Below are 15,855 nucleotides of genomic sequence, written 5' to 3' on the forward strand. Positions count from 1 at the left end.
CAGTACTTTATAATAAAAATGCTGTCAAACATGCACTTACAAACAATTTTAATTCTGTTACTTATAATCATATATATAATGCTGAATGTCTCCCAATTTCATGGTTTATCGCACTATTTTTTCCAATTTCGTGGTTTATCGCGCTAATTTTCCCAAACCAAATGGCACAGGCTGTAACAAATCAAAGCAAAACAATCACTTAACAGATTTTATTATTAGCAACTAGATTCATCAAATGCTTTATGTACCGTTAAACTGATATGTAACCCAGTCATGGTGTTTTAATGCGCAAAATGATTGAAAAGTTTAAAACTACTTAAAACAAAGTTCATGAACATTCATCATCCAGTTCTTGAATTATTCATGAATGACTCTTGAACTGAAAATGAGACTATTCATGATATTTTCATTTCATGAATTATTCATGAAGATGAAAAGTTCATGAACTTAAGAACATTCATGAACATAATTATTTTCGTAATATCATTTGGGCAAAATATCTTCATAGTGGAGATTCATAGTAAAAAATAGAGCATTCCTATATGACTATTTATACCTTGTCAAACAAATACAATTGTAACTGATATTTGAAAAACACTAATTAAAGCAGAAATGTAAATGCACATCAGAAAAGACAAAAAAACAATCTTCATAATTATTACAGCAGATATGAGTTCTACAATGGGTAATCAAATCAAACTGTTACTTGTGATCATTTTCAGAACATCGTGGAAACAACATGTTTCTTTAAGTAATACTATGTTCTTTCTCTAAACAACAGCAGTACTAAATGACTGAGCGTGATCGCTTTCAGAGTGCTCAATATCCCTAAGATAGAATTTTTTGAAATTTTTAACTGATGACCAATCAGCAGTTTTTAATATGTCAGACACTTTACAACCTTTCATGAACGCAGCAGAAACAGAGGCTCCTCTAAATGAATGAGGCTTACAAATGTTTGTATCAACACCTGCAAGATCTAACACATATTTTAGCCATCTTGCAATGGTACTGGTGGACACAGCCTTAAAATTTGAATAAGAAACAAACAATTGTCTAGATTTTCTTAAATCCTTTGTCTTAGACAGAAAACATTTCAAAGTCCTTACTGGACAGAGTCGAGGATCTTCAAAAGCCCTAAAAATATTATAATTACCTGGCTTTGAATGCTTTAACTTATCGCCACAATTAAACAAGATAGCTTCATGTTCTTCAAATAAAACAAGTATTTTAAAATTAGTTCCTGAGTTGGACAAATGGGATCTCTATATTAGATGTTACACCACAAAGTCCATTTCTTCCAAGCTTAATGAATACTGCTTTCTTGTGCCTGATCGACAACTGCTGTCGAGGATGCCTTCCGCAGTCTGCGATGAAATGCCTCTATCAGCAAGGGATTTCCGGACACAACTGTTCCAATCAACTGCAACTTCTTTCTCATAGGATGTTGTATGTCGTTGTGTGGAAGCGTTAAAATATCCCTGTGACATGGTAATCTAACAGGCAAAGAAATCATACACTGTAGTAAGGATGGAAACCAAATTTGATTTGTCCAGAAAGGACATACAACCAATGCCTGTTCGACATTACCTTCTCTGATTTTATTTAAAATAGCTCCCATAAGACAAAAGGGTGGAAAAATGTATGGAGTAAATTTGGTCCAGTTCAATGAAAATGCATTTGTTGCAAAAGCATTTGGACCTGGAATCCATGAAGCATACACCTCTAATTGACAATTAAGCCTTGAGGCAAATCAATCAATATTTGGACGTACAAGTTGTGTGATCAGTCTCGTAAATTTTTTCTTTTTAATCATCCATTCAGTGCTATCTGAAAAATGTCTCGAGAAGAAATCTGCTTCTACATTATTCTTTCCTGGTATACAGTACAGCCAAAGCGGAACAAACGTATTTCGCGATCTGCGGCGGCAAGGCGAAACGAGTCGATGCCGCGTCAGTCGTTGAAGCCGCGTCAGTATGCGGCGGCAAGTCGCATTTCACCGCGAAACTTCGCATCTGTCCGCCGAGGCATGCCGCGATCCGCGACATGATGCCGAGTTGATTCGCATCATGAAATAAAAAATCTTTTAAAAATTATTAGCTACATGAAGTTAACAAAATTTTGAAAGAACAATTATAATAATAATTAAAATCATAATAAATGTATTGTGCGCGGATTGTATTAGCATATACATGTAAGCATAGTTAATGTGTCTGGCCAATTAAGTTTGTTTCCCGCCCGTAGTGTATGTATTTCACACATTAACAAGGTCACATAATTATGTTTTCGCACAAACAAGTGGTCAAGGCTCCAGTATATGGTGGATTCATAAATGAATTGCATGTTGATTTTGCTATTAAATTTAAGCTGAGAAAATTAGCAGTTTGAAGCCACATCAATAATCAAGACGGTGACGACGTATTTGTTGTTTTGTTAATTATCAGCTTATTATAACTATTGGTTGAATATGCGTTTATAAACACGTTTTATTTTGTTCATATTATACAGTTAATATCGCTACTAATTACCCGATAATCCCGTATATTCCAGTTTTAAAGCAAATGCTGGTAAATATTTACGATACACAAACATTCTCGATATTTCCTTAAGTATCAAATACATTTTGGCATTTGTTAATATTTATAGAGATGATAAAATATCGTCTAATCGGTGCTTTTTTTTCCCACTGAACACGCATTTTACGCCTGACGTGATGTTCATGTATTTATACAACACAAAATACACCCAAACTTTCCAAACGACGTTCTACATGTCTGCATAATTTTAGCGCGCTTTTTATGAAATAAAGGATATTTTAGCACTGTTTATTTGACGCTAGAATTTGCCAAAGGTCGCGTTAGCATTAAAATTCGGAAGTGTGTTTCGGATTACAAATTTAATAATGATAATTGAACGAAACATTAACAGTTGCGCAAAATTCTACGCTACATACATGTATGTACATGTAGGTGGATATCTTTTCACTCGATCCACCGCTTAAGTATGCGGCGAATTTACTCCGCGAAAGTACGCGAGGTTAATACAGACTCGGCGTCGTTGCGCGGATCGATGCTGAGTGCCACGCCACGTGAACACACGATTTGGCCGCCGCCGCGTACTAATAATCTGGCCGTGGCGTAGCCGCGGATTATGTTTGTGCCGCGTTGGCTGTACTGTATGATATGCCGATATGAAAACATTTCTTGCCAAACACCATTCCCAAATAATTTTTGCCAGATCATCTAAAGAGGTATTTGCCATTCCACCAAAATCATTTATATATGCAATGGCTACCATAGAATCTGACTGAATTCCTACATGTATGTCATGTTTATCCGATACCCAAGATTTCAATGCAAAAAATATTGCAAGTAATTCTAAGGTTTTTTGATTCCTTAATAGACCATCTTCCATTTGTTGATAGTTTTTTCTCAACACAATAGGACCCAAAATCAGCATTGGAGGCATCAGTTTGAATCCATAGTGTAATCGGATTTTGGCGTATCTTTTTGCCATGTTTGTTTTGAACATTTTTAATCCACCAATTTATCTCCATCAAACATGCAGGATTTAATTGAACTGTTGAATAAAAATCTGGATTCTTTTGAAAAGCCTGAACTTTGAACCTTTCTAATGTTCTGTAATGTAACGGTCCTTCAAGGACAGCATCAAATGAATTTATGATCAACCCAATGAAAGATGCAAGCTCTCTTATTGAAATGAATTTTTTACTTGATAAATTCACACCCATGGTCTTGATTTTTCCTTTTTTATCATCTGGCAAGAAAATCTTGAACAGCTCTGAGTCAATTACAAACCCAAAATAGGTAATCCTTTTAACGGGCTCTACGACAGATTTCTCGTCATTAATAACAAAACCCAAAGACTCCAATGTTCTAATCATTAGTTCAGCATTTGACTTGCACAATTTTCTGTCATTATTCATTCCTATTGAATCATCTATGTAATAAGAACATCTTATTCCCAGTGTCCTAAAAGAAGCATACACTGGCTTCAATGTTTTTGTAAATACAAAAGGTGCCGAGCTTAGGCCGAAAGGCAAAGACACAAATGCATATAACTGATCTTGCCATAGAAATTTTAAAAACTTTGTGCAGTCCTGATGAATGGGAATAGACCAATAAGCTGAACGCAAATCCAGGGAAATAAACCAATCATTTGGTTGTATTAGTTCCAAAACAAACGCAAACGTTTCTTGTTTAAATTTATCATAGTGAACGTATTCATTCAGCTGCATTAAATTTATAACTGGTCTAAATTTACCATTTGGTTTTGGAACTAAAAATAAATTTGATATAAATTCTCCATTCTCATGAGTAGAATACTCTATAGCACCCTCTTTTAGCATTTTGTTTACTTCTTGATCAATCAAGGATTTTTCAATCTCTGAAAATTTGATTTGATTTGGAATATTTATTTGTATTGGAACCTGTTCAAAATTAATTTTGTATCCTTGAACAGTGTCTAAAACCCATGAATCTGAAGTTATAATTTTCCATTCATCAAAACATAACATTAATCTTTTAGAATTACTTACAGTAACATCAAAATCTTTTGCTTTCAGTTTGGGCCAGCTGATGATGCTGTTGCTACTGCTGCGGGTTTTCTGCCCCCTCTTGGCAGGTTGTGCTGATAACCAAATTGTCCATATTGACTGGGTTGTCTGCCCATACCCCTTGGGTTAAAGCTGTAGCCGTGTGTGGCATAATTGTATGGCCTCGAGCGTCCAGCTCCCCTATAGCCCCGATTCCTGGTTGGGCCAGAGCCCTTTGAATATTTAGGGTACCTGTTATTTGGGAAAAAATTTCGGACTTCAACAGTAGTCTCACATTTTTTCAATTCTTTTGAAACATCATCTCCAAACAAATATGATGTAATGGGGGTACTCAGACTACAAATGTTTGAATATTTTGATTTCAGGGAGGGTCTTAACAAATATTGCCTCCTAATACTCAGATGAAACTGAGCTTGTCCCAGCATTGTCAGTGCATATGAAATGCAGTCTTTAGCTCCAGGAAGTTGGGCAATATGTGGCTTAATAATATTTGCCAATGACACAATTGGGATCATTCCAGCTGTTATCAGCCCTTGACTGTCTCTCAAAGACTTGTCTGTTGTCTGAACCCTTCTAGACTTCATCAAATCACTCCAAATTTCCTCATTTACACGAGGAGCTGACATAAAGTCGCAATTTGAGGGAACTTTATATTTGTCAATAATTTTGTTAATCTGACATTGCTGTGTACAAGCTGTATTGATTAATGATGCCAGTGACTCAGAAATTGGGTCTCCCTTGTCAGGGGCCTTCAATTTTGGCAAATTCCAAGTGAAAGGATCATCGTCACCCTCATTCTCGTTCTCATTGAATAATGAATCACGAATGTTATGTGCCAAATTATTGTCCGAATCGGACATATCCGAATTCCCATGCAACGAGGCATATTCCTCTGGACAAGTCTGAGCAACAAACACAGAATTAGTTTATCCAAAAAATGCATCTAAACCTTAAATTGATCGTAATTTGTTTACGGAATCTTCATTTAAATTATCAAGATCAACAAAATTACCATTCGAAACAGCCTCGTTGTTTTTCTTTTTACCGGAAGAAGACTCCACATTTGGAACTTTTTTGTTTTTATCGTTATTGTTAGATTGTGAGGCACCCAACGGGTTATTTGGCAATGACTTTTCAATCGTGACACTTTTGTTTTTATTTTCATTAACTCTTTTTACAACAGATTTTAGTTTCTTTGAGGCACCAGACGGGATAGGTTCATCGCACTCAAAGCCAGAGAATTCGCCCTCAGACGATTCAAAAATTGACAGGACATCGTCCTTGTTGTGTTTTTTAGACCTTCTTGACATTGTCAAGCAAAAACACAGTAAACAGTATGCCGGCTAGCACGTGCACAACACCAAAGTATGCACAAAAAGTATCAGTATATTTTAAACCTCGCCGTATAATTCCTGTAACAAAACAATAACGCCGGCATACAAAACATGTAGAAAGATCATTCAAAATGACAATGCAAAAACCTTTTTAAAAAAAGATTAAAAGAAAAGAAATGTCAATACACGTGGTCTTTACTCACCCAAAGAACGTTCACAGCCTACGTTCTAGAGCTATCTGTTCATAGACAACGACCGTTGAAATAACTATGAGCGCCTCGTGCATTTCGTTGTCTTTATAGATGGTTATCACGTGGGTTAAGGTCAAAATTTTTACCTTTAAAAACAACGAAATAGACTGGTCACTGGAGTAATATGCTTGTACACATGTATACTGTAGGCTGGAGGTCTTGTGAAAATAATGGCTTACACAATACAACTTATCATGACAAAGCTGCATACCAAATTTAAAATCATTCCCTTTTGCCACTACTGATGCTTGATGGAATTTTTTTGAGATGTAAGGATGGATTGACATCAGTAAAACTAAATGCCCCTGATGCCTTTAGGCGGGTAATAAAAAACACACTGAGTAACCTACCAAATAAGTCACTAATCAACCTTATGTTAATTCAATACTCGGGCTTTGCCTAAATAAACGGGAGGTCGATTCGCGATACCAAGAGTGAATTTGAAATGCAAATTAGTATTCCTCACAAATTTCTACTTACCAGAACCTGATATACTTGAAGATGACGGCTTGTCTTTTGGGGTTTCATGGATCTTCTGATCTGTAGAGGAAAAAAAATTACTTTGATAAAACTCACTGGAACAAAAGTAAGTACATTTAGGGCCAATAACCCCATGGCCAATGCTGACAATTTTGACTTAAATGTAACTTTGGTATATCTTGTCATTCTGGTCATTTTTGCTTCAGTCACATTTTCACTATCTGCAACAGTTTTCAAAACGTTAGTCAATATTTGCATTTGACCAATATGTTCTTTTTTAGCCCTGGCAACCATCTTGCTTGACCGACATGGACATCAGATATAATTTAGAAACTACATACCCTAAGGATAATTATGGCTAATTTGGTAATAATGGGTGCCACGCTCGGCTACGGGTGCAGTTTTGAATAAATAAAAGCTTGTCAGATTTTTTTTTTGTGGTCACAGTAACCTTGACCTTTGACCTAGTAACCCCAAAATGGGTGTGGCGTGTAAAACTCATCAAGGTGCATCTACATATGAAGTTTCAAAGTTGTAGGTGGTAGCACTTTGATTTTAGAGCCAATGTTAAGGTTTTAGCACGACGCGGACGTCAGACGACACAACGAGCTGGCTATGACAATACCTTCGAAAACGCCGAGCTAAAAATTGGGCAGGGGGTTAAATGCAGGGGGAGGGATTAGGCTGAGAATCAGGGAACTAATTTTGTCTGTTCTTAATTAAGTGAACATTACAGTAATGGATATCAAAACAGGATTTGGAATGCAAATCTTGTTCCTCACAAAGTTACACTTACCAAAATTTGAAATACTTGAAGATGACTGCTTGTTCTTTGGCTTTGGTGTCTCAGGGATCTTCTGATCTGTAGAATAAAAAAAAAGATAAATTCATGTATAACCAGAGGCTCAAATAAGCCTTTATCACTAAATTATACTTAAAAAGTTCCCTTGTGAAGATTTTTTAAACCATGAACAATCCAATCCACACAGCATTAAGTTTCTAACCAAGTTTCAAATAATTTCCTTCAGCAAGTACTGATATCAAATTGCTTTAAGGATATTTTTTGGAGACATTTTAACGGACATCAGTAAGGTTTGGGCATATACAATGTTGCACTACCGGTACATAACTTATATGTTTCAGGATGAATTTGTAGCTCTGAAATGTCAAGAATGGTGAACTGTAGTATTCCACCTAAAAAAAATTCATGTGAACAATAATTCATACTACATTTGAAATTTATTTTGCTATTCCACATACATTTACTCTTAATAGAATTTGCAGATTACACTTTAAGTTCGTCCTTCGGTGTTTCAGGGATATCATTTTGATCTGCAAGAAAAATTATTGGCCATACAAATTTGTGAATTTTCAGATTTGTTTATATGTACACTAAAATTGTTACTTTTAGATGAATTCACATCTGCATCACTGTACATGTATGTACCCCCACCTTTACAGTGTTCAATATAAACGTTTTTGCCCACAGACTGCACAATCATTTAGAGATCTTTCATACAAAATTATTCTGCCCTGCAAGAGAAATTTTCAGAGGCACATGGTATTTTCACAGGCCTGGGCTGTCGGGCCCGTGTCTAACCATGAAGACTGCCTTTACAAGATTTTACGGCAATATCCCAAAAAATCATGACGGAGTTAATGTATTTTGACGATTGAAATATGTTTCGATTTGTCTCGGGTAGGAAAGTCCAAAAACTGGACACATTTTTTTTTTGAGTCTTAATACCATTAACAGTTAAATGTTCATCACTCAGACTCATACCTTTCAGTTGCTCATCTACATTCACAATCTTAGACAAATCTTCTGTCTGGTCAGAAATATTTCTGTTCTCATCGACATTTAAAAATGTAGAGTCGATGCGGCTAATTCCGTACGGGCGTCTAATTTCGTACACTATGAATGTATTGTTAATATCTGTTTAGTTTGGTTACACAACACTGAATTACACCATATCGATTATAGTCCTATTTTCACTTGTTTAAATGTGCGCTTCGTGAAATCGATTGCCGATGACGTAAGTGCCTAAATCCGATTGGCTGCATACGTATTTGGCGCGAAATTTTAAAATTCCTGCTTTCTCCCGCATCATCAGCAAGCGCTCAGAAACGACAACTCCAACGGTAATAAGATTATCTTTTTTGTTATGAATTGTGTGCGAAGTTGTGTGTTAAAAATAATTTTATGAAATATTTGTTCTTTCTTGTTAAGCACAATATATATGTTAAAATCGTATTATTGTTTTAGTAATATGTAAAATAAAAGTGTACGAGATTACCCGCATTAATTTTTACCAGTAAAAGTTATGTGCGGGTAATTTCGTACGCCTTTATACGAAAACTATCTTGATAAAAAGGTCGATATATCTATTAAAATTTTTGGAAAGAAAAAAGGTGTTTAAAATGTTTTGCAGGACTGTGACTTGCTTGACCAAGTGGACGAGATTAGAGCCAACACTCTTTAATAGAGCTTCCGTATTTTCTGTAAAATGATCAATAAATTTCCAATTATGAGTTTTGTTTGTTTTGTCATTTACAGTCCACATAGCCCAAAAGGTATTCTCAAAAGGATATTCTCGATGCTGTGGGTGCGGTAAGACAAGGGATGTCGTACCGGAAAGCTTGTAGCAAATTCGGTGTCCCAGTCATGACCATCCAAAACCGGATCAGCGGCAAGGTCGACGAATTGGCACACGCTGGGCGACCAACAGTCATACCAGCCGAAGTTGAGGTGGAGCTAGTTGAAAAAATTAAACGGGCAGCGAACATGGTGTGTAGCTGTTTCTATGTACACTAGCTTTTTGAAACTGTTTCTGTCATTCATGCGTTATGTTCAATACACATTATGTTTTTAAAATGTTGGTAAGTTTAAAAAATAATGAAGATTTTTAAAATTAACATTTCCAACGTCCTGTTGCGCTTATTGTCCGTTGTTAAAACCAAACATACGCAACGCAAAATGTGGTCTCGATTCCAAGAAGCGGACATTAAAGCACTGTGCCTATTACAGTAGCAAAAAGCACCCACATGTATTAACAAATTAAACGATCGATTTATTGATATAATGCGGTGATATTCATCATATACATCATATATTATTATTGTTGCAGGGATTTGGAATAACCAGACGAATGTTGCTAGTGAAGATCGGCAGAATCGTCCGCAAGCTAGGAATTAAGTCCCCATTTAGAAATGGCGTGCCTGGCAAGGATTGGATTGCGGGATTTTTGAAGAGGCACCCAGACGTAAGCCTAAGGACACCACAGGCTTTATCAACGTGCAGAGCAAGGATGTTAAATGAAACTGTCACAAACAATTATTTTAACGATCTTGCTTGGCTGCTCGAATCTCTTTGTTTACAGGACAAGCCTGTTCGCATCTGGAACATAGATGAAACCAGCGTTCCACTGCTGCACAAGCCGGCTAGGGTGCTTGGGCCTTCCGGTGCGAAAAATATTCCCGGAAGGGTTGGGAATAACCGGGAAAATGTTTCTGTCCTGGCCTGTGTAAACGCTGCTGGTGGCGAGATCCCCCCTCTGGTTATTGTTAAGGGCAAAACTTACAAAAGTTTGCTATCTTACAATACTGAGGCCGGTGTTCCCGGCAGCGTTTACACATTCCAGGAACGAGCTTGGATGGAGGATACGTTGGGCGAGATCTGGTTTCGGGGCCATTTTCTTAAACACTGTGGTCCAGCAAGGCCCCAGCTTATAATTCTGGACTCTCACTCATCCCACGAGACACTTGGTCTCATAGACGCAGCTATCGCTAACGATGTCCATCTTTTAGCGTTTCCACCCCACACAACCCAGTGGTTGTGCCCTTTGGACAAGTCCGTATTCGGTCCACTTTCTCGAGAGTATTCAAGATTCTGTACCGAATTCATGGCACTTAGCCCAAACAACATGGTTAACAAATGGGAGTGGCCTCGGCTGTTCAGGCAAGCTCATGACAAATCTTTTAGCATCACTAACATCGTCAGCGGGTTTCGCAAATGCGGTATCTACCCTGTGGACCGAAATGCCATTCCAAAGACAGCACTTGCGCCCTCGGTCCCCTTCGATGTACAACTAACCACGACTAACATCACAACACCATCCGGTGTCGATAATGTTGTTGCACAGCAGCCAGATCCACGGGACCATCACACGGAAGTGTTGGAAACTGCCCACGACGGAATTGTCCTAAATGAAACAGAACTGATTGGACTCGTAACATCAGGACAGTATCCCTGTACTGTTGATCCCGTATCAGGGAATCTGGAAATAAGTCTCGAGTTGTTTAATGGTCAGCCCATGCAGCAAAGTGTGGAGCGAAGACCCTTTGTGCATGATTGGTCAGTTGTGGTTGACCAGGAATTCGCGCTGCCGACATCTGAAAGAACTACCGGTATGGAGAAACCCAGTTCCAGGAAGTTGACAAGCCATAGAATTTTAACTTCCGAGGAAATAGTTAAAAAGAAACGAGAAGACAAGTAAAAAAAAGAAAGGATCGAGCAAGAAAATGAAAATCGCAAATTGGCTAGGTCGTCTAAAAAAGCGAACACCAAAACAAAATAAAATAAATTGTGTAAAAAAAAACACAACAATTGTATGACATTGGAAACAAGTTTAATAGATCTATGTATATTTCCAATAATTGTTGACATAACGGTTAGTTCAATACAATGTTTGTGTCAAACAGTATAGACTGTACCATATTTGTACCATATTTAACTAATGGTGTCTCTTTACAATCTTATACATTGTCATTGATTAACATTGCGGTTATTAACAGATATTGAGTCTTCGGTGTCACTCTCTAGCACAACAAACAAACTAAATAAAACAGCAACAACAAAAAATAAAACAAAACTTATAAATATAAAAATGAATTCGTTAAAATCTTTTTGTGTCGCTTACGCGTGCATTATGAATTAAAGCAAAAACCGAATCAAATTTCAATTACAAAAAATGATTTCAACATGATTTAACGTGAAAATATTTTAATTTTAAAGAAATTCAATTTCATATTGTGTGTCTAAAAATTAAATTAGTAATTATACCCAATTAAGGAAGGCCTATCGATATTTCTATCACAAACCCGTCGAGATAGACCTTGGCATTCTTTCGTTTGCGTGTACGGAATTACCCACACACTGTACGAAATTAGACTCGTGTAGGTAAATGTACATGACAACACTTTCTGAAGTATCCAATCAAATCTCGCGATATAAAAAGCAAGTAAATATAGCCTAATGGTCCCTGCGTCCACTACAGTTTTCATTTCTCGGTAGAAAACAGCCGATAACCATCCATATTGATTCTTGTCCGAATGCGTACGGAATTAGCCGCATCGACTCTATCCAACACATCTTCTGTCAGTTTGGTTATATTTCTGTCCAACCATGCGGTCATCTCTGTTTTACCTGAATGATGAACAAAACACACAATATATAATAAGCATTGAATTGAATATCATCTAGTAATAACACTACCCACATTGTCAGTCACATAGACAGATCACATGAGAGAAGCTAAGGTACACAGATCATTTAGTCAATATAGGGTCCAATACGTCCAATTTTTTATTTTTTTTTAAATAGTTTTTTAAACTATTTAGGCTTAGTTTACAAAGCATAAATACATACACTGTTCGAATATTACTGCTCATCATGACAATGCATTAAAATTAATGATCATATAAATGGATCACAGTTATACTTAGTTTAACCAATATTTACAATTGTAAACGGATAAGATATAGAATAACAAGTCTCGCTCTCGGTTATCAATACATGAAACATGACTGTGTTTTCAGCAAAGTTTCAAATTACTTTCCTGATAATTTGATCCATGTCCGTTATAATAGCGCATTTCATAAACGCTTTATAAATCCTTTGTTTCTTTATTGTAATCGCGAATTGCAATTAATCGGGATTATTTTATGTTTTTTTTAGATCTTTTTAACATAGCAACGAGAGTTTTGCGACACCATCTTGTTTGTTTAATGGTGAGGTTGATTGGCCGCGCGCTTGAACTAATACATTGGTTGCACCGGTTTAAATAGATTCACGCTTCAAATTGATTAAAACAAGCAACGACAGTTAAACGATTCGTAAACAAAATTTGCAAATTCGGAATTAAAATCGGTTAAACGAAACTAATCAAAATACTCGTTCTTAACGAACAAACCACAGGTGTTAAGCATGTGGCTATGCTATTAATTAGTGAAAAAATCATTTTGAATGATAAATAATCATATTATAACGAAAAATGAACTTTTCTGAAAAAAAAAAATTCACTATCAAATATATATATAACAAGGTATGCAACTCAAAATCACCCCAAAACGGGTCGCATCGCTTTGAACAGCCATATCTTCATCAATTGTTCAGCGATTTTCACGATCTCGGTCTTATTCAACGCAGAAATGAATTTCCTTTCTGGAAATGTATATGTCTTGCAATAGTTTTACAAATGCTGAGTCAACTTTTAAGAAATAACACGATACACAACTCGCATGACCCAGTTGACAATGATCATGCATCGTGTCATTTCTTAAAAGTCAGTGATTTTTTTTGCTTTTTTTTTTTACTGCCTGTGGCATTTGGATTGGGAAAATTAGCGCAATAAACCATGAAATTGAGAAAAATAGCTCGATAAACCATGAAATTGGGAAACATTATAAATATGATTATAAGAACAGAATAAAAATTGCTAAGTATATATCATGTTTGACAGCATTTTTATATTATAAAGTGTTGCTTTCATGTCTTCTTACAACGTTTTGTTAATATCCTTCCACATGCATATTAAACTTGCAATAATCTATAGATTCTTCAATATACATGTACCATTATGCAAAATAAGTATGTCAATGTACATAAAAGTATAAGGTGTATGTCATAAGGTAAGTATTAAACTCTTGTCAAAACGGCACTGGTTCGATAATCCGGAAGATTCGTTAATCTGGAAATTTCTGCCAGAACGGACGTTTCCGAATAAACGCGGGTTCACTGTACATGAATGTAGAAAAACAAAGGTGTTAATAAGTTCTATAAATAGACATGATTTAATATTTATGTAATTGAATTAAATTGTTACTGCATACAATTGTTATTAACTTTTGTCCTCACAGCTTACTCGCCGTAAGTAATGCGCACCATTTCCTTAAACTTTTTATAAGTAACAATTGTTTACAACAAGTTTAACTGTAATTGTTTGCAGTAAAAAGGTGTTATGATGATGCCTGACAATGTCTTTAGTGTACTTTTTTATATAACACAAATGGTTAAACTGTGATTCCTGGTTAATATATATGCGATAAACCGTTATGTCGTGACCTACGTCAATCAATAATAATAGTCACCAGTTTACCCCGCCCTCATAAGCGTTCTTGTAAACCGATTGGACGATGAACATCACAGTTTGGTGACTGGAAAGTTAACTTGATATTTCTCATGGTGATGCATCCGTGTCAGCATACATGACTGTGTAGTGTAGATTGAATATTTGATAAACACATCATGCTATCTCTTATCAGTGGATTATCTATTACCCCATATGGCGTTTATGGTGATTACATGCGGAAGTACCGAGTCTCTTTTATAGTAAGGAATATTGATACTATAAGTGAAGTTAATCAGAATCGTTAATCCACATGATCAGTTGTATTTTCAATATGTCTAAGTATTTTTATGCCCCCGGATCTATAAATCGGGGGTATATTGTTTTTGTCGTGTCTGTCTGTCATTCCGTCATTCTGTCACCAAAACTTTAACCTTGGTTAAAGTTTGATAACTTTTTAACATTGAAGATAGCAACTTGATATTTGGCATGCATGTGTATCTCATGGAGCTGCACATTTTGAGCGGTGAAAAGTCAAGGTCAAGGTCATTCTTCATGGTCAAAGGTCAAATATCATTGTACTTTTCTGTCCTAAAATTTTAACCTTCATTAAAGTTTTGTCATAGCTTTTTGAATATTGAAGATAGCAACTTGATATTTGGCATGCATGTGTATACCACGGAGCTGCACATTTTGAGTGGTGAAAGGTCAAGGTCATCCTTCAAGGTCAAAGGTCAAACATTTAAAACTTTAACCTTTGTTTAAGTTTCTTCATAACTTTTTTAATATTGAATATAGCACCTTTATATTTGCCATCTATGTGTAACTCATGGAGCTGGACATTTTGATTGGTGAAAGGTCAAGGTCATCCTTCAAGGTCAAAGGTCAAAAATTACCTTTGTTAAAGTTTCTTCATAACTTTTTGAATATTAAATATAGCTACTTTATATTTTGCATCCATGTGTATCTCATTGAGCTGCACATTTTGAGCGTTGAAAGGTCAAGGTCATCCTTCAAGGTAAAAGGTCAAACATTTAAAACTTTAACCTTCGTTCAAGTTTCTTAATAACTTTTTGAATATTGAAGATAGCAACTTTATATTTGGCATCCATGTATATGTCATGGAGCTGCACATTTTGAGTGGTGAAAGGTCAAGGTCAAGGTCATCCTTCAATGTCAAAGGTCAAAAATTTATATTTCTTCATAACTTTTTATGCCCCCCGATTGAATGATCGGGGGTATTGTTTTTGGCCTGTCTGTCTGTCACTCTGTCATTCTGTCCCAAAACTTTAACATTTGCAAAAACTTTTGCAATATTGAAGATAGCAACTTGATATTTGGCATGCATGTGTATCTCATGGAGCTGCACAATTTGAGTGGTGAAAGGTCAAGGTCATCCTTCAAGGTCAAAGGTAAAAAATATGGGTCAAAATCGCTCATTTAATGTACACTTGTGCAATATTTCAATATTCAAGATAGCAACTTGATATTTGGCATGCATGTGTATCTCATGGAGCTGCACATTTTGAGTGGTGTAAGGTCAAGGTCATCCTTCAATGTCAGAGGTCAAATATATGTGGCCAAAATCACTCATTTTATGAATACTTTTGCAATATTGAAGCTAGCAATTTTATATTTGACATGAATGTGTATCTCATGGAGCTGCACATTTTGAGTGGTGAAAGGTCAAGGTCATCCTTCAAGGTCAAACATCATGTACGGGGACATAGTGTTTCACAAACACATCTTGTTGACAAAAATCTTTTCTTCATTGAAACATTTCTTTACAATACAAAAGGATATACAATTTATCAACTCCACCATCTACTGTGTCTCAAAAACTAACATTAAGGATATACGATAATAAA

The 15,855-nt window shown here is 36.0% G+C and overlaps 2 protein-coding genes across 2 annotated transcripts in view; both read left to right on the top strand.

The window, feature by feature from the left end:
- LOC127879042 (uncharacterized) overlaps positions 1-15,855 on the top strand; it is a 484,339-nt gene that overhangs the window by 408,241 nt on the left and 60,243 nt on the right. The window lies entirely within an intron of this gene.
- On the top strand, positions 9,265-11,145 carry LOC127877190 (uncharacterized). The gene is made up of 2 exons (XM_052422849.1): positions 9,265-9,429; positions 9,770-11,145. The coding sequence occupies exons 1-2, from the start codon at positions 9,265-9,267 to the stop codon at positions 11,135-11,137; spliced, it is 1,533 nt and encodes a 510-aa protein (XP_052278809.1). The 3' UTR covers positions 11,138-11,145.

Source organism: Dreissena polymorpha, chromosome 4 (genome assembly GCF_020536995.1).
Source record: "Dreissena polymorpha isolate Duluth1 chromosome 4, UMN_Dpol_1.0, whole genome shotgun sequence".
NCBI lineage: Eukaryota > Metazoa > Mollusca > Bivalvia > Myida > Dreissenidae > Dreissena > Dreissena polymorpha.

Bases quoted from the DNA above. Each gene is read 5' to 3' on its own strand.
- LOC127877190 (XM_052422849.1), top strand. From the start codon at position 9,265: ATGTCGTACCGGAAAGCTTGTAGCAAATTCGGTGTCCCAGTCATGACC. The intron at 9,430-9,769 runs GTGTGTAGCTGT...TTATTGTTGCAG, and splicing joins TTAAACGGGCAGCGAACATG to GGATTTGGAATAACCAGACG.